Source organism: Pieris napi, chromosome 22, assembly GCF_905475465.1.
Source record: "Pieris napi chromosome 22, ilPieNapi1.2, whole genome shotgun sequence".
Taxonomy (NCBI): Eukaryota; Metazoa; Arthropoda; class Insecta; order Lepidoptera; family Pieridae; genus Pieris; species Pieris napi.
This window is the reverse complement of record NC_062255.1, coordinates 9,139,489-9,165,141: the sequence shown is the minus strand read 5'-3', so window position 1 is coordinate 9,165,141 and position 25,653 is coordinate 9,139,489. Positions and strand designations below refer to the sequence as shown.

At 35.0% G+C, this 25,653-nt stretch overlaps 1 protein-coding gene across 3 annotated transcripts in view; it reads right to left on the bottom strand.

The window, feature by feature from the left end:
* Positions 1-16,784, bottom strand: part of LOC125060636 (aquaporin-11) — a 40,729-nt gene extending 23,945 nt beyond the window's left edge. Inside the window, exons 1-2 of one of the 3 annotated variants that reach the window (XM_047665610.1) lie at positions 16,626-16,784; positions 16,491-16,562 (exon numbers count right to left, since the gene is read on the bottom strand). In XM_047665610.1, coding sequence (XP_047521566.1) covers positions 16,491-16,541 — 51 coding nt within the window. In that variant the 5' untranslated portion in view covers positions 16,542-16,562; positions 16,626-16,784. Of the gene's footprint in view, positions 1-16,490 lie in introns of all 3 variants that reach the window. The other 2 variants (XM_047665611.1, XM_047665612.1) reach the window with 2 other exon arrangements.
* Between the last annotated feature and the right edge of the window lie 8,869 nt (positions 16,785-25,653).

Below are 25,653 nucleotides of genomic sequence, written 5' to 3'. Positions count from 1 at the left end.
GCTCTCAATATTTATTCATATGTTCTAATACCGGTCATACATAATATAATCGAATCTCTCATGTATATATGTTGACTTTTTAAAACTATATACACATATCTATAGGTCTCACTAAAATATGTTTAAATATTGCGGAAATAAACTTGTGTTATTACTTCAAAAATGGTTGGCAGCTACTGTCCATTATTCTACGGATATGTCACCGTAAAATTTAAAAAACCGTTAGATTGTAATCTATCTCGCGAGATTGTAAACTGTCGAAAGATTGTGAACCTCAACGAACTGCTTACAAATTAACGTATTATTATTCGGTAGCTATATGAAATTATTGGGAAGTAAAATTAATCTGTAATTGACCAAAGAAGTTTGAATGATAATAAAGTTAGTGTAGTACAATCTACCGAATAATAATACGTTAAATTGTAAGCAGTACGCTGAGGTTCACAATCTTTCGACAGTTTATAATCTCGCGAGATAGATTACAATCTAACGGTGTTTACAATTTTACGTTAACATATATAAACATTAAACAAATGATTTTAGATGAACCTACAAAGCCTATTAATGATTATTTTTTTCATATATATATTGGATTATGGGTAGGCTGAGCGCCCCATCGCGTCTACGATGTCGACTTGAGCTACCGCTGTTAGGTAATTGAATCTCAGTAGGAAGTACAAACGAATCTCTATGATAATATTATTATATCGTTAGATCGGCGTCTGAATACGCGTAGGGACTTAATTTGGCTAAAGTAAAGCAAACTGTGTGATTTGGTCTGCTTCTATACATAGTTTTAAGGTAAAGGTTTAGTTGGGAGCTAATTCACCATGTGAATGTGAACAGGGGGCAATGCCCATGGACACTCTAAATGCCAGAGGGCTCGTGTTGTCGGCCTTTTAAGAATTGATGCGCTCTTTTCTCGAAAGACTATAAGTACAAGATTTTAATTTTTTCAGCGCAGTTTGCCAAGTATACATAATAGAAAAAATCCTTTTTAAAATAATATTGAAATGTAAGCGTGAACATTAAGCTAAGTATGACTTCCACGTGCCAAAACCGTATTGGATTTGACATACTTAGCGCTAAGCCTCAAATGCATCTAATACACTTAAACATTAGATAGTATCACAAACAAGGACAGAGTGATCGCGGAACGAATGTATGTTGCTACAAAAATCTAGACATAGGCAATAGATTCTTATGAAAGTTATTAATTTATTTGTTTATCGTTTTGAAATTTCCGCACATTTATTTTATAAATTATTAATTGTGTAGTATTCACAATTACTTTTTTTTATGCAATAGGAGGCAAACGGGCAGGAGGCTCACCCGATGTTAAGTGATACCGCCGCCCAAGGACACTCACAATGCCATAAGGCTCGCAAGTGCGTTGCCGGCCTTTCAAGAATTGGTACGCTCTTTTCTTGAAGGACCCTATGCCGAATTGGTTCGGAAATACTTCAGTGAGCAGCTGGTTCCACATAGTGATGGTGCGCGGCAAAAACTGCCTTAGAAAACGCTCAGAAAACGTATCGTTGAGCGAGGAAAGCACCAGCTCTGGGGTCACCGGTACTATCCACAACTTAAGTATTTAATTAGCGCCTATAACGGCCCAAGAGTCTCTACTTCAACAAAATCGAAGTTAGAGGAAAATCTCTTATATTTGAGCCGTTTATTATTTTCCGCCTGCTCTGCGGCCGCCCCAGCTTTTTGCTTGTCCGAGGGAGACGGGGCTAACGTGTCTAACATCCTCCAAGGGATCAACGACATCATTCCTGAGGTCGTAAGTTCGATACTCGGCTGTGCACCAATGGACTTTCTCGCTATGTGCGCATTTAACATTAAGGAAGACGTCGTGAGGAAACCAACATGTCTTAGACCCAAACAGTCGACCGCGTGTGTCAGGCACAGGACGCTGATCACCTAGTTCCCTTTTAGATTGATAAATGAACATGAAACGGATTCAGCAATCTGAGGCCCAGACCTAAAGAGGCTATAGCGCCACTGATTTATTCTATGTGACAACTTCATTGGTACGTACCAAGGTAAAAGAAGCCATTAAGGTTTTTAAAAATTCATAGTTTCATAAAAATTGCGGGATTCTTACAATAGAAGCAATACATTCGAGAAAGAAAGTAAACTTTTTACTGTTCATATCATCCGAGCGGAGTATTCAAAGGCATTTCTGTTCTGTATGTTTTGGATTTTGTATAGAACCTTCCTTAAACCATTTCGAATTAAACTAGTAAATCCCTGTTTATATTCGAATATTCCGTAGAAAGCACGTCGGTAAACCATCTGTGTCTCATATGTTATCTGAAACGGTATTCAGCTGGGTGTCTCCTACATCAGTTTGATTTCTGAATTCTGTGGCAAATGTTTGCGATCATGTGTTGACAAATGTTTGTGTAATACGTTATTTGGATACCGTTAAATTACTTTAAGATCTATATTCTTACGATTTTTTGTTGATTGTATATAATTACTAGCTGACCCGGCAAACGTCGTTTTGCCATGTATATTATTTTTAAGAAACATTTTTTAAGTGCATTAAAAACAACTATCTACTATAATAAAAAATAGTGGTTGATCGTAGAGGGGTGACAATTAAGGGTTGTATGTATTTTTGTATGTTGTATCATAAAAAAATAAAAACAAAAAAATGTCTAAATAATAAAAAATAAAATTTTGGACATCCCTTATCACTTAGGGGTTCGAAAAATAGATAGTATCCGATTCTTAGACTTACTGAATATGCATAAAAATTTCATAAGAATCGGTCGAGCTGTTTCGGAGGAGTATGGGAACGAACATTGTCACACGAGAATTTTATATGTTAGATATTTATCTTTAAAATAATCGTTTAAGTATGTAAATGTCCAATTATTGGTGTGGTTATGTCATTTTATAGTTCTAAGTATACATCTTATGATAGTCTACATTCAGCGTTCTACTCTCATCCCTGAGGTGGTAGTCGTGGTGCACCATCTGTGTATGTCAGCATTTAAAACTCGCTCGTAAAGAAACGCATCGTCAGGCCCGCCTTAGACCCAAAAAGTCCACGGCGTGTGACAGAAACAGAAGACGCATCACCTACTTATAGTCCAGACCTTGTAGTGCCACTATTTTTTTATAAATCTTTTCGTATATGGAATTATTTCAACTTAGATTTTTGGTTCTATGCAAACATCTTTGTCCCCAGCCCTTGATTATGTTGCCGGAATATGTTCCTATTGAATTTGTATACTTTTCCTACTCCTACCATATGGTATTTTATCAGTAACTACATAGTAGGTACCGTACTTTACTGGTTTTATTATTAAGCCTTTATTGCTGACCAGTATAGTATATATAAACATTTGTTTTAGTTACATAACCTAACATTATCTAAGACATCAGATGTGCCAGTTTTGTTGATCAGCGTGTCCTGTGACACATAGGCCTCTTCCAGCTTCCATTATTTTCTAATGTTAGCTCTTGTTGTCTAAGATGTGCCTCCTATTGTCTTTATATCGTCTGCCCATCTTTTGCTCTGTGTTCCTATTTTCCTTTTTCCATCTCGTGGTTGCCATTCTGTTATCATTTTTGTCCATTTCAATCTGCTATCTCTCCTCATGTGCCCGATCCAGCGCCATTTCAATTGCCTTACTTTCTTTATAATGTGTCTTTCAATATCGGACACGGCTTTTCATGAATCTTTGACAGTATGAAAAGGACACTGACGACGTTTATGATAGTCAAAATTTTCTTCTTATCTCTTCTATTAAAAGAAAGTATTAAAAATTCCACTTGTAGTATTTCCAAGATGTTAAAGACACAATGTCAACATCTATTTGAATAGTAAATGTTAATGAGACGACAGTTCGACTAACTGTGGCAAAGCTAGTATTTACTTGGAACCACACAGAGTGTCTGAATAAATTATCACTCCACTACCAAGACAACTTTGACAATATACGTTTTTATATACATTTTTTGACCACGACTTGACAACATAGCTGAGAAAGCAAAATATACAAAAACTCTTTGTTCTTGAGGTATAACAATAATATGCATTAAATGACTTTTTAACATAAAAATTGGAATCTATATCAACATAATCTTAAAAGGCCGGCAACGCACTCGCACCTCTGGCATTGAGTGTTCATGGGCGGCGGTATCACTTAACATCAAGTGAGCCAGAAGGCTCAGAAGAAGCCTGTTCAAAAAAAGAATTTTTTATATCCAAAACTTTTAAAATGTAGCTAATATAATAATTTCAAATTGTATTTACGACTTAATTAAATAATACCGGTTCCAAAAAGGCTGGCAACGTACTCGCGAGCCTTTTGGCAGTGTAAGTGTGCATCGGCATCGCTCTCAATATTTATTCATATGTTCGAATAACGGTCATATATAATAGAATCGAATCTCTCATGTATATATGTATGTTGACTTTTTAAAACTATATACACATATGTATAGGTTTCACTAAAATATGTTTCAATATTGCGGAAATAAACTTGTGTTATTACTTCAAAAATGGTTGGCAGCCCTGCGATTCTGTAACTCACTTTTCGAACTCACACAGCGGTTTTCGTATCGGCGGTCGCTCTGAAATCAGTCGTGAAGCAGTCATTTTATGATTTGGCATTCTAATAAACAATAAACTACAAGCTCCCACCTTTTCAGAATGCCAAATCATAAAATAACTGCTTCACGACTGATTTGAGAGCGACCGCCGATGCGAAAACCGCTGTGTAAGTTCGAAAAGTGAGTTACAGAATCGCAGGGCTGGTCCTGCCCATTATTCTATTAACATTAATGACAAATGATTTTAGATGGACCTACAAAGCCTATTAATGATTATTTTTTTCATATATATATTGGATCATGGGTAGGCTGGGCCCCCGCCTACGATATCGACTTAAGCTACCGCTGTTAGGTAATTGAATCTCAGTAGGAAGTCCAAACGAACTCCTCTCTATGATAATATTATTATATCGTTAGATCGGCGTCTGAATATTCGTAGGGACTTAATGTGGCTAAATTAAAGCAAGCTGTGTGATTTGGTCTGCTTCTATACATAGTTTTAAGGTAAAGCTTTAGTTGTGAGCCAATTCACCATCTACTGAACACATCTCTACACAATGGGATCAAGCCGCACTGATAGTGACTGTTTAACCTTACATAGTAATAATATTTGAAAATTAAAACAAATTTAATAAGTTTGGTCCCTGTGGTACATTTAACGCTGGCAGCATTATATTACCTCGCTGTATTGTGATTCGTAATCGTTGAGCAACGAAAGCACCAGCTCTGGGGTCACCGGTACTACCAGGCTCCAACTTAAATCTTTAATTAGCGCATGTGCACTTGAACCCGCTGCAACGGCCCAAGAGTCTCTACTCCAAAGGGAACAAAATCGAAATTGGAGGAAAGACTCTACTTACTACGACTAGACTATATTTTAGAAGAGCGGCGGCCGGAGAAATAGTAAGTCCTACTTCTCCGTTTTTCATTCATGCGTTCTATCAAAGATCTATTTAAATAATTATAGGGAATCTCCCAGGTTTTATTAAAAGCAGCAATGACCTTTAGATGTTATATATGTTACGTGTTTTCATCTCTTGTTTAGTGGCTCCTCGCCAACGTTTGAAATAAACTGTGCTACTTTTAAAACTTCTATCGTATTTTTGTTATTCGAACTTTGCGAGTAAACAACACTGTTTTACAAATATATCCTAAATACCCCTAATACTAGCGGCTGGATTTATTCAATATTTTAAATTAATATATCATTTGTTACTGTAATGTGCTTAGTTTCAAAACTAAACAGTACATAACTCGAGTTATGTAACCTAACATTAGTTAAGTTACATATATATATATTTTAGTTTAAAATCGTAAACAAAATGTAAACAATTTTCGCATACTTGAGCCAATATGAGCATATAGTTTTTACCACACTTGTAATTTACATTCTCGTTTCCGATAATGTCCAATAACAGGAGTGTCACTTAGGTTTATGAAGTCAAGTTAGTTTTTATTAATCCACCGTCGCAACCCCGCTTATGTTTTAAACAATTAAAGCAAGTTGTTACCCAGCTTCAAACAAAGTGTTTTATTTGAACATATCCAACACTACCAAACTTAATCCTCGTTAAAACTAAATTAAAAATAAAATATTTTAATTAATAACATAAATTATTACGGCAACCCATTATGGTAAAGTTCCTTTAGGTTAAAACAATCACAAAACATGACTTGTAAGCGTTTCATTATATTCTCAAAATTGATCTTAGTAATTAGTATCTTAGTTGCTTTTGGTGCTTCAAAATTGTTTGTAAATTTCCTAGAATATTTCCTAGCGGAATTAGCGGTTTAAATATCTAGCTAAGATAAATGTTTCTTGTATTAACTATTAGGTTCAATAGGTTCACGTTCGATTGAATTTGGGTCAATTCACGGTATTAAACTTTATTAATATAATATAAACTTATATACATATGTAATAACCATACGTTGCCGCTTAATTCTTTAAAATTAATAAATCAGTGGCGCTATAACCTTTTTAGGTCTAGGCCTCAGATTTCTGCATCTATTTCATTTGTAAGAGGCAATAAAGTGATCAGCCGACTGCGTCTGACACATGACGACTTTTTGGGTCTAACGCATGCGAATCCTCACAATCCTTCACCGTTCGAGTGAATGTTAACTACGCACATAGCCCTTTGGTGCACAGCCAGGGATCGAACCAACGACCTCGTTTTAATCACCTTAATAGTAATATTTCTCTAATCTAATCTACACAGAAAGTAGTTACATCGCTAGATGTTTAGTGCAAAGCACGAAGCGTTGAGCGACGACCTTTGAGCTATATTGGCGTCTTAAAATAATTTTGTGGATTGCTCTAAGTACATCAGCGATTTCTTATAACAGCCTAGCATAAAAAATTAGTCGATCTACTTTGTGTTATATGACGATTATATACGAATCTATCTTCTATAAATCTATAAAATCGTAAAATACAACTAGGAGCAATTAAATAGAGAAACTCACACGTTTTCGAGAAGGATTTCACTTCTGTATATGTTCACTTAAACGTACCTAAACTTTTGACTAAGACTTCATATACATATCATGTTATTATTCGGATTTATCACCGGATTTATTCGGACGCAACCACTATTATTAGATCACTAATTTAGAGTGTTCTTATCCAATTATCAAGTGGTTTATTCGTAAGATTTAAAGACTTTAGGATTAATACAGCGCATTAGGGATCGGCATCTACGCATGGGTGAATAATGTAACCAATTTCGGTCGCGGCGACTAATCGACTGAGAAAATGAGAGGTCATTGGTCAAACTTTAAAGGTAAGTGGGGGAGGGCAAGGGATAGCGCCCGCGCCGATCCTATTTGCCTACTATATTTCCTTTTTTTTCGCACCAAAGCGTCACACAAAACGGCAACGTCGCATGGAATGGAAACAATCTACTACTATCTAACTATTGCATTTCTACTACAAAAAAATGTTTGTTAGTAGAATAAAAATTGTTAGATGTAATTCAAATTTTACAAATCGTTTTAAGGTTTCAAACCTAGAGAGATTTATAAACGATTTTAAAACAAATGGTGACTTTTACCAGTATAATACTCGAAACAGAACAAATCTAAACCAACCAACCATGCTCCAGAAGATAAACCACTCCTTATATGGAAATTGTATTCGTTTTTACAACAAACTCCCAAGCGAAATTAGAGAATTATCACTGAATAAATTCAAAACTCTCGTTAAATTAATCAATAAATATTTTTATAAATTTGACCATTTTATTATTTAAACGATCTTTGAAATTTATGAATTTTTACTTAAGTTCAAATAAATATGTCTGACTTACAACAACTCAAAACTTGGCGATTAAAAAGCGTGGAGGAGAGTTTCTGCCCACTATACGCCCTTGACTTGCAAACTGGTAGTAAATATAAATTTAGAATCTATTTAACACACTTTCCGTTGACGTTCATAAGTGTACTTGGTTAGCTATATGAATAAAGTTATTTTGAGTTTGAGTGTGCTAAGGTAACAAATAACCTATTAGATCTATCACCATCAGGTATCTTGTACGATAGAAGACCCTGAAAGGAATGTTGCTTTCTATAGATTCCTAATATATACGAATCTAGAAGATGCGTCTATTTTGAAAAAGAAATCCTATCGACCGAGGAAATGATCCAAATTTGATCAAGATTTTGACTAACATTTCATATTTTTTTGGTAAGGCATTTTAATTGAAAAAAAAATTCGTATCGTTTTTTGGACCGATATTTCTTGTTTTAATAACTCAGTATTTAATCGTTTTTGTAAATCAGGAGAAAGAGACTTATTTTGATAAAAGCTAAAAAAAACACGACAAATCTAAAATTTACTTTTGCATGAGGGTTAAAATTATCTTTTAAGTATCGTTAAAATGATAAGATATATTATTAAGGCTAATCAATCCCCTTTTTAATAAAAACCACATCTAATTCTTGTTTGACAACCGTCTCTTTCTGTCAAATTGTATGAGCCCTGTCCTGTAAGTACTCTGTCCGGGAAGATCCCCGTGGGTTTAATATCATTTCGAATATAATACTTAACAAATTGTAGCGCTACTGATTCTAAGGAACTCATAGTTTAATTAAATTAATTATGCAGTGCAATAATGCTTTTGACAGGTTAGCAGTTGGGAATGTTTAATTAACGAGTTTGTTTGAATTGAATTAAACTAAACAAATATGGGAAAATATTTCTTGAATTTCTATTTAAAAATAATAAAATTGTGTCTACTATACAATTCATTATTAAAGACAAAAGACTTCTAGCAGTGTAGTATCATTTAACATCAGATGAACCTACTGTTTTATAAAAATAAATTCTTTAAAATTTGAAGGATTTTTAAAATCGAGTATTTTTGTATGTAAGTAAATTACGTCGATAATTCATTGCATATACTAGGCATGAAAAATTAAAACGCTTGCTATTTCCGTTGTAGCATTTATTAAAGCACTACACATGAATGGTTTGGTTTCGTTCAAAGATATTTTATAACTAAAAGAATTACATTAATGAGAAAATGTAGAGAAGGTAAGTTATGTACATCGTGTTATGAAATTGTTAGAAAATAAGCTATATAAAATATAAATATTAGTACCTAAGAATATGCAATTTTTTTTGCAAAAGTACAGGTGTTGCAATATCAACAATGCGTGTTGTAACATCGATGCGACCTGCATAACTATTCATTGTGTGACTAATGAATAGTTATAATTTCTTAGACGCTCGTTCACAGATATAAATGTGAGGATTCGCATGCGTTAGACCCGAAAAGGTCCTCCAATCCTCTTCCTGTTACATATTGCTAAATAAAAGAACCACCCATCATCAATAATGTCTGATTAGTATTGCGTAAGGTCCATACTAATTACTAATGTGTCTGGTATTTCTGTGCACTATGACGTGCGTGTTTCACATACTAAAATATTCATGTCGTACTAATAATTTAGTATGAGTAATACAAATACACAAACAGAGTCAAATATAAGAGACTTGTGAGAGAGTAGAGACTAATGGGCCGTGGGGTTCAAGTGCACATGCTTTATTTGATGATTTAAGTTTGCGCCTGGTTGATAGTACCGGTGAATCCAGAACGAATAAGTATCACAATACAGCGAGAAAATGCCAGCATTAAAGGTATGTCACAGGGACCAAACTTAATAAATTTGTTTAAATTTGAATATGAATTAATAGAAATACTATACTATATTAGAATATAGGTGAAGAATAAAAGTAAATACTGTATATTTGTGGTATCAGGTAACTTCCCAGGCCTCGCAGGGGCGCAATTTGATTGCTAAGGAGGACTTTTCAAAAATTTATTAAAATTATTTGTAATTTGAATTTCAGTTTTTTAAAATTTACTTACTGTATTTCACTTACAATTAGTACCTCAAACCTTCTTAAGTGAACAATGTTTAATATCAAAAATTATGTATGTTATATAGAGGACCGCCGCGTGCGTCACAGTCACGTCGTACTCCGCTATAATAAATCATTAAAAATACAACAAACGAATATTCGCGAATTCGGAGTACAAAAAACTATAAAGTAGTGCTTATAGTATCAGTGCAAGTGATTGTGAAGGATTTATTAGACTAATTTCCGATATAAATCTAGTAAAACATACAAACATTTCAAAAGTGTAGCAAATGTTTAAAACTTGTAAATAGCATTAAAACGATTAAATAGTGCAATCCTGAAGAAAACTTTTAATAGTTCAAATATCGGATCGGTAATAAAGTGATAAATTGACTGTCTAAAAGAACAAAAATTCGTTATCGTTTTAAAGTGAAAGTGCCGTCAACAAGTGATTCATTATTCGAACAAAGAAGACAATGACTCATACCGGATCGATCTAACGAAACGGAGAATACGTACAGAGTATTCGCGAGTTACGACATGTGCACAGTTGCGCACTGAACAGAACGCTGCACGAAAAGTTTGAAACCAAGTTACCGTACGATCAAATCTCAGGGCGGCCATATTATTATTTCTTATGATTTTAATATTTTTTTTTCTTCTCTGTTTGGTACCAACATTGCAATTACTATAGCTCCGCAAAATATTTTTACAGAAGGAAAGAAATAAAAAGTAAAAAAACAAATTTGATAGACAATCTTCACATTAACATTACACCCTTATCAAAAACAAGTGTGACTGTGTGGCACTAAAACCTAATCATCGCGTTATCCTCTGGCTTTTCACAGAGGATTGTAGGAAAAAAATAAAATTGGCAAAACACATAGTTAATTGCGCTTTATTATACACAAAATTCGTCCGGCTGTCTAGACGTAAATACATAGTGTAACGAAGCTCCGTATTTCTACGAATAAACTGTGAATATACTGTGAACTCCGGTGTAAAAACATTTAAATTTCATACATATTGTGATAAACTATACTGCAACTAAAACATCCAAGTGCAAACTGTGTTATCAAGATAATTATTCAGTGGTTAAAAAGTGGAAAAAACTTTTGAGGTTACCTGCCAAACAAACCGAGTATAGACTATAGACACAATTTCAACAAAACTAAGGCGGGTCAGTACTACCAACATAATAGTCCTATTAAGCTGCGTTCACAATAATACGTTTCATTTCACGTAAGCGACAGCGGCAAAAATGGATAACCTTCAATCTTTTTTTGAACAAATGAAAATAGAAATGTCAAAACAAACCGATGACATTATGGCACGGATTGATGAAAAACTAGTTCCTTTTAGACTTGAAATGCAGGAATTAAAATCAGAAAATGAGAAATTAAAGGAAAAAATAAACAATCTTGAAAAATATAGAAGATACAACAACCTAATTTTATATGGAGTAAAAGAAACCGAAACATCGACTATCGACCTAATCGAAATAATCAAAAAGAAATTTGAACATGATTTAAACATTACTTTTGAAGATAGGGATGTGAACACGATCTATAGAATTGGCAAAAATAACACAAAAAACGGAAAAGAAAGGCCTATCCTCCTAACATTCGTGAACGCCTGGAAGAAAAACGAGATAGTGGTAAATAAAAAGAAATTTAAAAACTTGTATTTATCTGAAGACTACCCGAAAGAAATATTGGACATGAGAAAGAAACTACAACCAAAAGTGGAAGAGGAAAGGAAGAAGGGCAATTACGCATACATAAACTACGACAAGCTAATTATTAAACAGGGCAAACCAGGTAACGAAAAACGCAAAAGGGAAACATCAACCTCGCCTAACGCAATAGAGCACCCTCACAAACAACAACTGTCAACAAAAACAGCTCGGTTAAATGCATTCGACATAATGAGGAATAGAAGTAATTCCTTACCTTCTGCCAATGTGCCAACCGTTCAGAATCTATAGGATATTGCCATCAGCCACCGGAACAAAACATTAAACAGACGAGAACTAATAGATAAAAGAAACAAAACATTCCCCAATCCGACTTGTCATCGTGGGGAATCAGACTACAACCCTCCACCAAATAGAGAAATAGATCATGGTATGAAACAAACACTCAAAATCTGCAATTATAATGTAAAATCGCTAGGATCAATAGAACGATTCCTTGAATTGACTAATGCTCTAAAAAATATTAACTGGGACATTATAGGCCTTGCAGAAGTCCGAAAAATGGGATGTAAGATAGAAGAGCACAGCGACCTTATATTTTGCTATATTGGCGAAACTAAAGGACTATATGGAGTGGGATTCCTTATCAAGAAAATGTATAAAAATAACATCATCAACTTTATAGGAATCTCTGAAAGAGTAGCACTTCTACAAATGAAGTTTGATTGCTTCTCTTTTTCAATAATCCAAGCATATGCACCGACAGAGAGATCAACAGAAGAAGAAATTGAAAATTTTTACAAAGACATTGAATTTGCTCACACAAAGACAGAAGGGAAGGTCATTGTCATGGGAGATTTCAACGCGAAAATAGGATGTCCAAAAACAAACTACTATCCAGTAATGGGAAAATTTGGTTACGGAGTGCGGAATGATAGAGGGGAACGGCTCTTAATTTATGCTCATCAATACAAACTATCCATAATGAACTCATTTTTCAAAAAGAAAGCAAGCTCTAGATGGACATGGTTATCACCCGACCACAAAACTAAAAATGAAATAGATTTTATTATGATAACCCACAACAAACTTATAACTAATATTGAGGTACTTAACAAAGTTGAATTCTCTTCCGATCATAGATTAGTGAGAGCAACATTACTTTTGAGTAGTCCAGTAAAGAGCAGAAAAACCTATACAACACCAGCTAATATCCCCAAGACAGAAACAGAAATAAAGTGCTACATCGGAAATCTACAAAAACATACAGAAAATATAAAAACAGACAGCATTGATATCCAAACATACTACAATATCCTGGAAAAAGGCATAACAGAGAGCTTAAAATACAAAACCAATATGTATCCCCACCAACACAATATCTTCTCAAAAGACACAATGGAACTTTTAAAAAGGCGCACGGAACTACTACACACAAAGAACAAAACTAAAGATATGAAAACAGAACTAAGCAGAATATACAAAGAGACTAATAGATCAATCCGTAAGGACTACAACAACCACAGATACGAGATTATTACAAGGAACATTAAACATTTTAGAAGTGCCAAAAAAGCATACAAAGAACTAACTACACACAAGTCCTGGATTCAAAAACTTGAAAATAACTCACTAAAAACAAAATCCAGAAAAGATGTAATAAATCACGCTACTAACTTCTACAAAAACTTATATAGTAAACAAAATAACCCCGAAATCATATCGCAAACAACCCATACGAACACGACAGATCACATCAGACAAATTGAATACTCCGAAGTTTATGATCATATGAAAAAGCTGAAAGCCGAGAAGAGTCCCGGACCAGACGGAATATGCAATGAGGCACTTAAAATAGGAGCACCCATTTTAACATATCATTTTACGCGATTGTTCAATAAGATACTAGATGAAGAAAAGGTACCAAAACAGTGGTGTACATCGGATATAATCCTTCTCTTCAAGAAAGGAAATCCCTTAGATATAGGGAATTACAGGCCCATAAGTCTGCTGGCAAGTATTTATAAACTATTTTCATCCATAATCTTAAAGAGAATATCTGACGATATTGATAAGCAGCAACCAAAAGAACAGGCAGGATTCAGATCAAGCTTCAGCACAATGGACCACATACAGACATTAGAACAAGTCATAGAAAAATACAGAGAATACAATAGACCTCTGTATGTGGCGTTCATTGACTATAGCAAAGCTTTTGATAGCATTAGTCACTGTGCAATCTGGAACGCTTTACAATATTCAAATATCAACCAGAAATACATCAATGTTTTGAAATATATCTATACAAAAAGCACGAGCAGAGTTAAATTAGAAACTAGAGGTGACGAAATAAACATAGAACGCGGAGTTAGACAAGGTGATCCTCTTTCCCCGAAGCTGTTTATAGCAGTCCTTGAAACTATCTTCCAAAAACTAGACTGGAAGAACAGCGGAGTGTACATAAACGGACAATACTTAAACAATCTGAGGTTCGCAGATGATATTGCTGTTATTGCTGAGACTGCAAAAGACTTAGACGAAATGATGAGATCACTGGACTGCGAAAGTTCCAAAATCGGCCTTGAAATGAATGTAAATAAAACGAAGATACTAACGAACAATCGGGAGCGCCAGATAGTGATAAAAGGTAATAATATAGAATACGTCAGGCAATACATATACTTGGGCAAACAAATTTCCTTCAAAACTTCAAATAACGAAGAAGAAGTGACAAGGAGAATCAACACAACTTGGAAGAAATTCTGGGCATTAAAAGAAATCTTAAAAGGCAATTACAGCTCACACATGAAAAGGACAATATTTGATACATGCCTGTTACCTTGCTTGCTGTATGGCTGCCAAACTTGGACCTTTACAAATAAAATAAAACAAAAAATTAAAAGTAACCAAACAGCAATGGAAAGGAGTATGCTGAAAATTAGGAGAATACACAAAATTAGGAGCGAAGAAATTCGTCAAAAAACCAAATTAACTGATGCTCTCAGGCACTCACTCTTACTCAAATGGAGATGGGCTGGACACATCTCACGATACCGAGACAGAAGATGGACCATTGAAACCACACGATGGAAAGGACCCATGGGGAAGAGAAATGTTGGTCGACAATTAAGACGGTGGGCTGATGATATAACACACGTCGCAGGAAACGACTGGATACAAATAGGCAGAGACAGGGAGTCATGGAAAAGGATGGAGGAGGCCTTTACCCAACAGGGATCCAAACCTTGTACATAAATAATAATACTAACGGTAATTATAAGTAACCATTTTAAATTTAAGCAATTAAGTACTAACAACATTGTAAAACATAAGCAAGTTTTGGAATAAATGGCTTTATTATTATTATTATTATTATTATTATTATTATTATTATATAGAGGGTCATAATAATTTTCTCTTGTCAAGAGACTCACAGGACTATTGAAGTTTACAAGAACAATAGACCACGTTGCCCAATCATATTCATTGTGTAATAACGTATATATGGGTAATGAGGGATTTGATTAAACCGTGATAAATGAATGAAATAATTGGATTAATAACACATTACGCAACAGTGATATCCAAGCCAAGCATGCTAAACTTAATATCAACGTTTGAACCCCGACAATGTTCTTTTTACACGCTTTATATTAGCTTCACCTGTATGTATGTATGTATGTATGTAACCGACTCCTTCGGACTCGATTTTGACCCACTTTAAACGGACAGATTTAATTCAAACTTTGTACACTTATAAAGAATCAGCGACAATATAATAATTACATAGGTTTATCTCGAAAAAACAATGAAATTTTTTTAAGTCCACAAAGCAATACGATTACATTGAGACAACACGTATTGCTGCTAGGACTAAAAAGTGGAAAATAAATATAGTTAAAAAAAACTATAAAACACGCTTTTATAGCAAAAATAATTCCTAATTTAGGCTGAAAATGGTAATGAACAAAAAATACTGGTATTATTGTGAAAAAGCGTGGGGCGCTCTGTGCCATATTTTTCGTCGTTATTTTTCACTTTTTAGTTTGATGTGCTTTAAAAGCGTGTTTTATAGTTTTTTTTAAACTATATTTATATACAATACGGTGAAGAACTACATGCCACCCTTGCTTGACCAATTATAAAGAGTGTGACAGAGTACATTTTTATATAACAGGGGGCAAACGGGCAGAAGGCTCATGTATGACTATCAGGCTGTAGTTATACCAAGACACTCTCAATGCCAGAGAGCTCAAGAGTGCGTTGTTGGCCTTACAAGCCGTAGAAGTATAGGCTTACTCTATGTGTCTGCCCCATTATTACGGAATTGAATACACGTTGAATTAAGTTGTATTTCAGAATATTTGTTATATACAACAGGATCTTTTTGGCTCGATTTCTGGTTTTAAAAAATATACTCAGCAAAGCACGCACCACACTGAGTACCACTATGTGGAACCGGCTGCCCACTGAAGTATTTACGAACTTCGACTTAGCGTCCTTCAAGAAAAGAGGATACTAATTCTAAATAGGATTGCAACGCACTCGCGAGCCCACTTGCATTGCGAGTGTCCATGGGCAGTGCTATCACTTAACATCGTTGTATTTCATGTATGTGAAAGATAAAAGAAAACATTTTTTTAAGTTAGAAAGCAAGAAGCGAATTACTGTGAAAGCAATAGAATATCCGCCATTGAAAGGAACTAACAAAAAACTAATCAAGGGAATACAGTATAAGCAGCGCCTTTCAATCAATGTTTATTAAAATCTCCGCGGTTCAGATTACCATTACCTAACACTTACATAACGCCACATAAAGCAAATGATAGTGACGACAACAAGTCGACTTACCCTAATAACAATTTTCAAAAACACTCCAAGTACATCTATAGAAAACTTCATGGTCGCTTCACATCACAATAACTGGAAACACAATTATTAATAATATACAATACCACTGCCATTCAATTATTTTTGGCAACTCACCATTATTATTTAGGTGGTCCCTTTCGTTAATTCGATTCGAAAATTATAATATGTGCTACGTTCGCGTTTTGCGCGGCGTTTGGTACTGCGCGGGCGCATCGCGAGGTCGTTTAAATTTAGATCCGAACGATTGGAAGTACAGACGCAGTGTCCCGGGTTAGATGACGGAGAGGACTATTTAGCTGTGTCTATCAGCTGGTCAACAGATGCGGACTTCGTGTGGGATATAGATTAACAGATACACCAATAAGTGCAGCTGCAATTGTTTTTCTGAGAAAAAAAAATTGCTGTTAGTTTTTCCCATGTATGGGCAGACAGTGGGGCGTCTCTTTCCTTAAATTATCAGCCTATTAAAAGTTGTGTAGCCAAGAATCAAATCTCCAGTTCAATATCAGGCTCCATTTAGACTTGGAGGCTATTCAAAGCCAAATAATTGATTAGAAATCAATATTGATTTATTTATTTTAATAAACTATAGGAATATATCATATACTTCCAATCTTTACAAATTGTACGTACAGCTTACATTTGTTATTTGCATTTCTATTTCTTATTACTCGATATCCTAACTTCCTTCATCAATGATCGGAGCCCACCGGGGAAAAACCTCCAAGATTTTTCCAAATATCTCTATTCTTTCTTTCTTTCTCCATTCGCTTTCTGTTAACGCTTCTAACTTTAAAAAAACATATGACTTCTATTTTAAAATCCTGTGTTCCAAGAATTCATTAATTAAAAATGTTTTGAAACTGAAAGTTGCCTTTAATGAATTTTGGTAAAACTCGGGCTATTCCTTCAAATCGGGGGATTATCCCGATATAACTTTTTCGGAATTTGCATACGAAGTCTAAAAACCATCTGACTCTAATACCCAATTCCAACTATGATACAGTAGAACTCCACTGTTCTCTGCCAGAAGTCACCAATTTTGCTTATGATTTCGCTGCTTAAGTTTCTCAGTTCTGCACCAAAACTGGATTATGGATATAATATTCGTGTTAGGTTTGGGAATACTGAGATATGAATGTTGCTTTCATTTTAGAGGAAACAAACTATGTTAGTAGTTTCAGGTAGTATATACGTTAGTATATTTAATTATTGTTTTATAATATGCTGTAAATGAATTAATAAAATAACGTACAATTTTTCCATCTGTATCTTTTTTAAGGCAGTTTCTGCAGCTGAACAGTACTATGTGCCAAGAAGTATTGCGGAACCAATACGACTTAGGGTCCTTCAAGAATAGAGCGTATCAATCCTTAAAAGGCCGGCAACGTACTCGCGAGCCCTCTGTCAATGAGCGTTCATGGCGGTATCACCTAACATCAGATGAGCCTCCAGTCGGTTAGCTCCCTGTTATATAAAAAAAAATTTTAGTTTTAAAGTAACAATTCAACAACAATAATCTAATAATCTTTGTTGCACAAATGTATCACGTGCAAAGGATGTACGTAACATGTGCAATGGGTTTTTAAATGTATCCATCAGTTTGCATATAAAGTCGCACATTAGTAAAAAGTTTTTTAAACATCCTTTTAAAGTATACTATCCAGTATTAGGATAACACAATTCCATATAACCATGATTTCGTTGACGACGATCATTTAATCTGCTCTTAAAGAGAAAAGATTTGTATGTAAGTATGTTTGTAACGTAACGTAACGTGGCTGAAAAAGTACTAGACCGATTTTAAAAATTCTCTCACCATTTGAATGCTATATAATTACTGATTAATAAAGGTAATTTTAATTGCAAGAAAAAATATGGATCCCTACTAAAACTACAATAATGTTACCCAATGTGTAAAAAAATTGCCTATAAAATATCTTTCATTGCAAGCGCTGCGAAAACTGTTGTGATAGAACAAATAAATGTTTCACAATATTAAAGAACATATCAATCTACAAATTTAAAAAAAAATGTCCACCCGTGCGAAGCCGGGTCGGGCCGCTAGTTAGTAATAATTGTTGCGGGAAACTCATGTCTCCTACAGAAGAATAACAGCGCAGTCCTCAAAATTTGTAACCATAACAGTGTAAGGCATAAATATATTAGGAACTTATGACATTGACGTTTAGTCGTACTGCCCACTTTGACTGAATTTTTTGATTAAGTCCATAAGTTTTTCGAAACCATGATTCACTTCATTTTCCCGTTTGAATATTTTTTTGTTATATAAAATGTATTTGGAGTGGAGATATAATTTAAAATTACGCTCCAATGGTCATGTGAACCGCTTTAAATATACTCGAATACTAAAAGATTAACCCTAAATCAGTCGAATTCCACTGTTTTAGCCAAAGTGCTCACCTGTTTCTTTTCGTCATAGGGTAAACACAATTTGAGAGAAAGTGACGAAAGACGTAAAATAATGGACACTCTCAATGCCAGAAGAGCAAGTGCGTTGCCGTCCTTTTAAGAATTGGTACGCTCTTGTACTAGAAAAGTACAAATATCTGAGACCTATCGTAATTTAAAATGATCTTTTATACTTAAATTTCTCACTCAATACTACTAAATCTATACTCTGTGTACAGCTTGCCAGCAAGTGGACTGTGAAATGTGTGTTTAAATTTATATGTATTAACTGTCAGGAGTATCTGTATAGTTTATGTAGGATATGTATGAGCAAACTTCACTAGATAACTAAATATATGAGTAAGTGAGATGTCAGAACCTAACAACCCTACGGATCCATAAGCCCTACATACGTACCCTAACACATAAATTGTGAATATAATATAAATAAAATGTATGCGTACTTACACACGTAAGAAGTGAAACTTATATAAAACCTTTGTTGTACGCAGAGCCATAATTGGTTTGTTTTAAGTTTAGAGGACCGAAACTATTTCTTTAAACACAGTAAATTTTGATACACTGCCTAGCATACAATTTACAAATTAATTGCTTCAAATTGCGATTAGCAAATTTCAAGTCGAAAATGTAATCCGTTGTCAAACTTCAAAGTCAAAAACATACTATATGTCATACTTTAACGCCGATAAAGAAGTTTGACTTCGAAAATGTAATCCGTTGTCAAACTTCAAAGTCAAAAACATACTAAAGGGTTTTTCAACAAGAACTTTGTTTTCTAAAACAAAATAAAACAAAGAATTTAGAGGAAAATGAATAAAATTTTTATTGTATTACAAAGAGAAAAGTTTGGCAATTATGAATGAAAAATGATATCTGGCAAATGTCCACCACGACCACGCTGACAGATGTTGATTCTTTCATCAAAATTTTTAATCACTTTTTGGCAAAATGGAGGGTCTATTTCGTTAATGACATCACGGATTTTGAGTTTTAAGGCTGCAATCGATTCGATTGGCTCCGTATAGACTCTGTCTTTAACATAGCCCCACAAAAAATAATCCAGTGGTGTTAAATCACACGATCTGGCTGGCCACTTAACAGCTGAATTTCGCGAAATTATGCGCTCGGGAAATTTGGTTTGCAATAAATTGATCGTTTCATTGGCTGTGTGACATGTGGCACCGTCCTGTTGAAACCACATTTCAGTGATATCCATGTCATCAATAATAGGCCAAAATTTAGTGGTTAACATCTCGCGATACCGTGATCCATTGACTGTTACCGCATTTCCAGCCTCATCTTCGAAAAAAAAAGGCCCAATCACGCCTCCAGACCACATAGTGCACCACACAGTAACACGTTGAGTATGCAAAGCCTTCTCAATAATTGCTTTAGGATTTTCAGAAGCCCAAATGCGACAATTTTGCTTGTTGACGTACCCTGACAAATGAAAATGGGCTTCGTCTGAAAAAATGATTTTTTCAGAAAAACCAGCAGGTTGTTCCTGAATGAACTGAGCGAATCTGCGGCGATTTGAATGGTCGATCAGCTTTAATTCCTGCACCAGTTGAATCTTGTAAGGCTTCAAAGCCAAATCCTTTCGCAAAATTCGCCATGTTGTGCTTTTGGATAACCCCAATTGTTGAGAACGTCGTGAAATTGACAAATTTTGATCTTCTTCAACACTGTGGCTCACGGCGGCGATGTTTTCTGTTGAACGACCCGGTCGAACACGTGTTGGTGTTGGCACATTTTGTACCGAGCCTGTCGACTCAAATTTCGCGACCAAATTCTTAACAGCGGTCTCAGAAGGACGATTATGCTGGCCGAAAATATCACGAATTTTACGAAATGTAACTTTAACAGAACCACCATTTTTATAGTGGATTTGAATTATTTTAATGCGATTTTCTCGGTGTTGCCACAATTGAAAAACAAACTTCTTGTTGAAATACCCTATATATGTCATATTTTAACGCCGATAAAGAAGTTTGACTTCAAAAAGCATGATGGCGCGTAACGGAAAAATGTGACGCGTAACGCAAAAATGTTACAGTAAATTTTTTTCCAACCCCGATAAAGAAGTTTCACGTCAATAAGTACGGGATGTCTGCACCAAGACACCTAACATCCATCAAATTATTCTTGTGAGCTGCTAGCGTATTGCCCACCTTTAGGTATTTAAATTTAGAACAACTAAAAATACACAGTTCAAATGCAATCTAACCACTCTGTATAAGAAATACCTAAACATATATTTCATCAACGCAACTTTATGCCCCATTGCACGTAGTCCGCAGAATGCAGAATATTAAAATATTCGGTTTATATCGAAATTTCAGGGATCCCAATACCAACGGAAATATGCTGGCTGCGGACCCATTCTCTTGACTATATTTGGATCAGCAGGAAGCTTTAAATTTTTCACTTATAACATTCCTCATACAAAGATATTTATAATTAAATAATAACATCATCCAGCTATGTACCAAGAGCGTTTAAATTAGACGCCTTTGTCGGAGTTTCCTTAAGTCATTACTAGTTGCTTGCGAAGGTTTTACTCACTACTTTAGAATAAATGAACGAAGAAAAACAACAATAAACATTCAAAATTAATCATTTATTCATTTAGGTAACACAATGTACATTTATGAATATCAATAAAAAATACATATTAAATGCTTCTAATTTTAAATTTACTGCCAGTTCTCGAGGGCGTGGAACGGACGAGAAGAACTGGCAATAAACTCTCCGCCACCCTTTTTAATCGCCAAGTTTTTTGTTTTACACAACGATCGTAAGGAGCTGCAACCATTACACCATGTTCCACATGACATCTTAAGTAATAAATGATATGTAATAAAATAAATTAAAAACAAAGATTTGTCCTCTATCAGCAGGAGGCATGGTGAAATAGGAGCACGCACTTACATTCACATAACTATACTTCTTTTGGCGCGTTAGGGAAAAATGATGAGAGTAAATTTTTACGATGCGCGCGCACACCGTCACAAAATCGACACCCTAAAGTTAGCTGAAGTCAACATTTTAGTTTTTCTATTGTTAGTGTCATTGTTTCTATAAACGTAGAACAACATTTTTGAAAAGATTTTTATCTTGTTCCGCCAAAGAAGTATAACTTCTAACGCGTGTACATAAGTACACACACGTTTGTTCAACTAAGTATGACACACACACAAATAAAAGAATCAAGGATTTAAAGGTTTATTCTCTTCTTCCATTTTCTTCTTAAGCGCAAATAACTTCTTATACTCCTTTGCGAGCTGGTCCGGTGAATACTCCACAGGATCTGACTTGAAGAAACCCGGACCAACTTCCACGTGCGGACGGTTGACCATTCTTCTAAGGTACATATCGGTCATCTAGAAGAAATAAGTGGACCACGAACTTTAGAAAATTCAAAACATTAACAATAATTATGCGTGTGTGCTAAAGTGTAACAACTATACTAGTGGTGATTTGGTGATTTTCCTTTTCTACACTAAACTTTAAATATCCTTTAAAGTATTCCAATTAGCAACAGTAGGCATAATTTTCAAATCATCGGGTACAAATACACTTAAGCCCAGTACAATACTAAAGCTACCCTCTATTTAGTATAAACAGACAATATTCAAAGTACCCGCAGCCAATCCATTGGAACATTTCTCTCTGGACCAGACACAGTGGCTCCCGCGGGGATCGTCGACACGATTGTCTGCAATGCTATGATACTAAATAGTTTGTACATTCTGAAAACAGGGGAAAACATAAAAGTTGCCTTCCTTATCTAAAAAAGCAAGTCTCTAATTGGGGAGTCGGGTAGAGAGTGTTCTTATCATTTCCTGTGACGGTAGAATTCTACCCCTTTCTCTCTCAGATTTCTGTATCTCTCTTGTTTTCCCAAAGAATAGCAGTTCCTGGCAAATGTATGTGTGTGTGTTAATTTAATTCGGGAAGTTTGAGTTATATATTCATGTGCCTTTAAACGGAACATTAAAAAACGGAAATTGTTTATCTAATGGATGTTAAATCTTTTGTATAATTTATCGCAACCACAAGATAGAATCAAAATAGGTTTTGTTTCGAATAAGCGTTGTATGAATATTTTTTGTAAAGTAAATTGTTAATTATCTTCACGTGTAGGAATTGAACCAGCGGGGTACAACTTCAGTTCGCTTAGTTAGGTAACGCACGAGTTCGTCTTAAGTTTGATTTGTAGCTTTTTGAGGAAAAATAATAATGTTGATTTATTATAACTCAATAAATGCGTTAATGGTTCGGATTTAATAAAACGTATATTACAGATTAAAGAAAACATCTCCGGGGGCTACAATATTTACAAGTAAGTTCTGTGCCTGACACACGCCGTCGACGTTTTGGGTCTAACGCATCCGGTATCCTCACGATGTTTTCTTTCACCATACGAGTTTAAAATGAGCACATATGCAGAAAATCTATTGGGTTCGATCCTACGACTCCAGGGATGAGAGTGACACGCCAAAGCCAACCAACACTTCTCTATACATACTATAGTACAGATAATCTTATTTATATATATATATATATATATATATATATATAACATTGTTAACTTACATTGTTGACTCATCTCGTTGAAGAGAACATTAGATATCGATTTAATTTGAACTTTTAATTAAAAATCCAGCATCAAATCTGTAATCTCAATTGATTCATTTAGTACGATATTTCACGGTCCTCGTAAAGTCGTTCGTTATTAAGTACTCAAATGAAAATTTTACTTAATAGTCTTTAGAATATTAACTGTATTTTAGATGACAAGAATTAACTTTTATAATATCAGTTTAGTGGTCTGCCTTGCGATTTTGTAACTCACTTTTCCAACTCTCACAGCGGTTTTCGCAGCGGCGGTCGCGCTCAAATCAGTCGTGAAGCAGTCATTTTATGATTTAGCATTCTGATAAAGAATAAACTACAAGCTCTCACCTTATCAAAGTGAGTTACAGAATCGCAAGGCTGATCCCGTGTGAGCACCCGCGCGAATGGATTTTTTTAATGACACTTTTTCATACAATATACAGTCACGTGTAGTAATATTATAGATTCTTTGAGCATAACATTACCATACCACCATAACGGTTGGTTGCTTTTCTCCCTCAATAATTCTCGCATCGATAACGTTACATTACACGCGAATGCCGGTAAGGGAGCGCCTTTACATCGACGATGTGTGGCAAAAAATACTTATCTCATATTAGTCATGACAAATCATTAGTAATCTAAAATATTTTTATAAACAACCCTATGGGCTAAGTGGTAGGATATGTGGCAGGCAGCTGAAAGCTAGCAAGGTAATGGTGCATGACTGGAACTGGAGTTTTTGTTTCTGAGACCAACACATATTTTGGGTCGCAAAGCCAGAGGAGCCTTATCTCATTTCCTAATACAAAAATATCTAAGTATCTCATGTGTTAGTATATAGAATATCTTTTACAGTTAGTAAGTATCAGGAACCCTCTCCGGTAAAGGCCTCCTCCAAGGCCTGCATCTTTCTCTATCCCGAGCTATTTGGACCCAGTGAGGACCCGCGATTTTTTTGATGTCATCATCCCATCGAGCGTAGGGTCTGCCTATGTGTCGTTTGCCTGGTGGGCCACTCCATGTAGTTACTGTTTTCGTCCACCGTAGGCGCGCTACATGACCCGCCCACTTCCACTTCAATTTTTTTGCGTGGCTTAGAGCGTCAATTGCTCTCGTCTCTTGTTTAATTTTTAAGTGTCTTATTTTATGTACCTTTTTAACATTTAGCATGCTCCTTTCCATGCCTCGTTGACATGAATTTTTTTTTTTTTGGTTTTATTTGTAAATTTCCATGTTTGGCAGAGGAGTAAGTGTTATTATATTCTTACCCCTATATTAAAGTACTCAAATCAAATAATAATTAAATATTAAAAATTTATCTAAATCTGTTTAACTGCGATTTTGAAGTACTCTTTTGTCCCTTTCTGTTAAATTATGTTTACGCTGTGATAAAAAGGCGAGTTTAATTAAAACGTTGCAATTACACTTATACTTATTTATGAATAACGGCATAATCTAATGGCTTATATCTAATATTAGAAAAATAGGCCGGGAGATAGTGACACAAAATAGTGTACAGCAGTACGGCGGTTCTTCAGGGGTCTTATTACGCAATGAAAAAAAGATAAATGATGGTCATAGCGCTGCTACCGGCGGCCCAAGCGCGTTGTAGTATTTTCCGATAGTCCATAAAAAAATAAGAGGCGGCAGTGTCATGCCATACCTCTCCGGTGTGACTTACAGCCCGCCATACCGACGTTGATTAAAAAAAATTCAACCATTTGTACCAGACTAATTTTTCCACAGTTAATTATCGTCGTGCTGCCATTTACGAAAATCAGCAATCAGCAAAACGATTTGTACCAGCGTAAAATTTTTTTTCAACAATCCCTGTATGATCATAAATAGAAGTCTGATAATGCCATACCTGTCGAAGGTAATTCTCGTGAAAGAACACTCAAGGCTCTAAGACATCTTGGAAAATAACCTAGCCTAACTTAAGACTAATAAGTAATGTAAGTCAAACCTTATTTACTAATAAGGATATTAAGCATAAGAAAGTGTCCAATAACTGCGCTCAAATCAGTCGTGAAGCAGTCATTTTACGATTTGGCATTCTGATAAGGGCTTGTAGTTTATTGTCTAT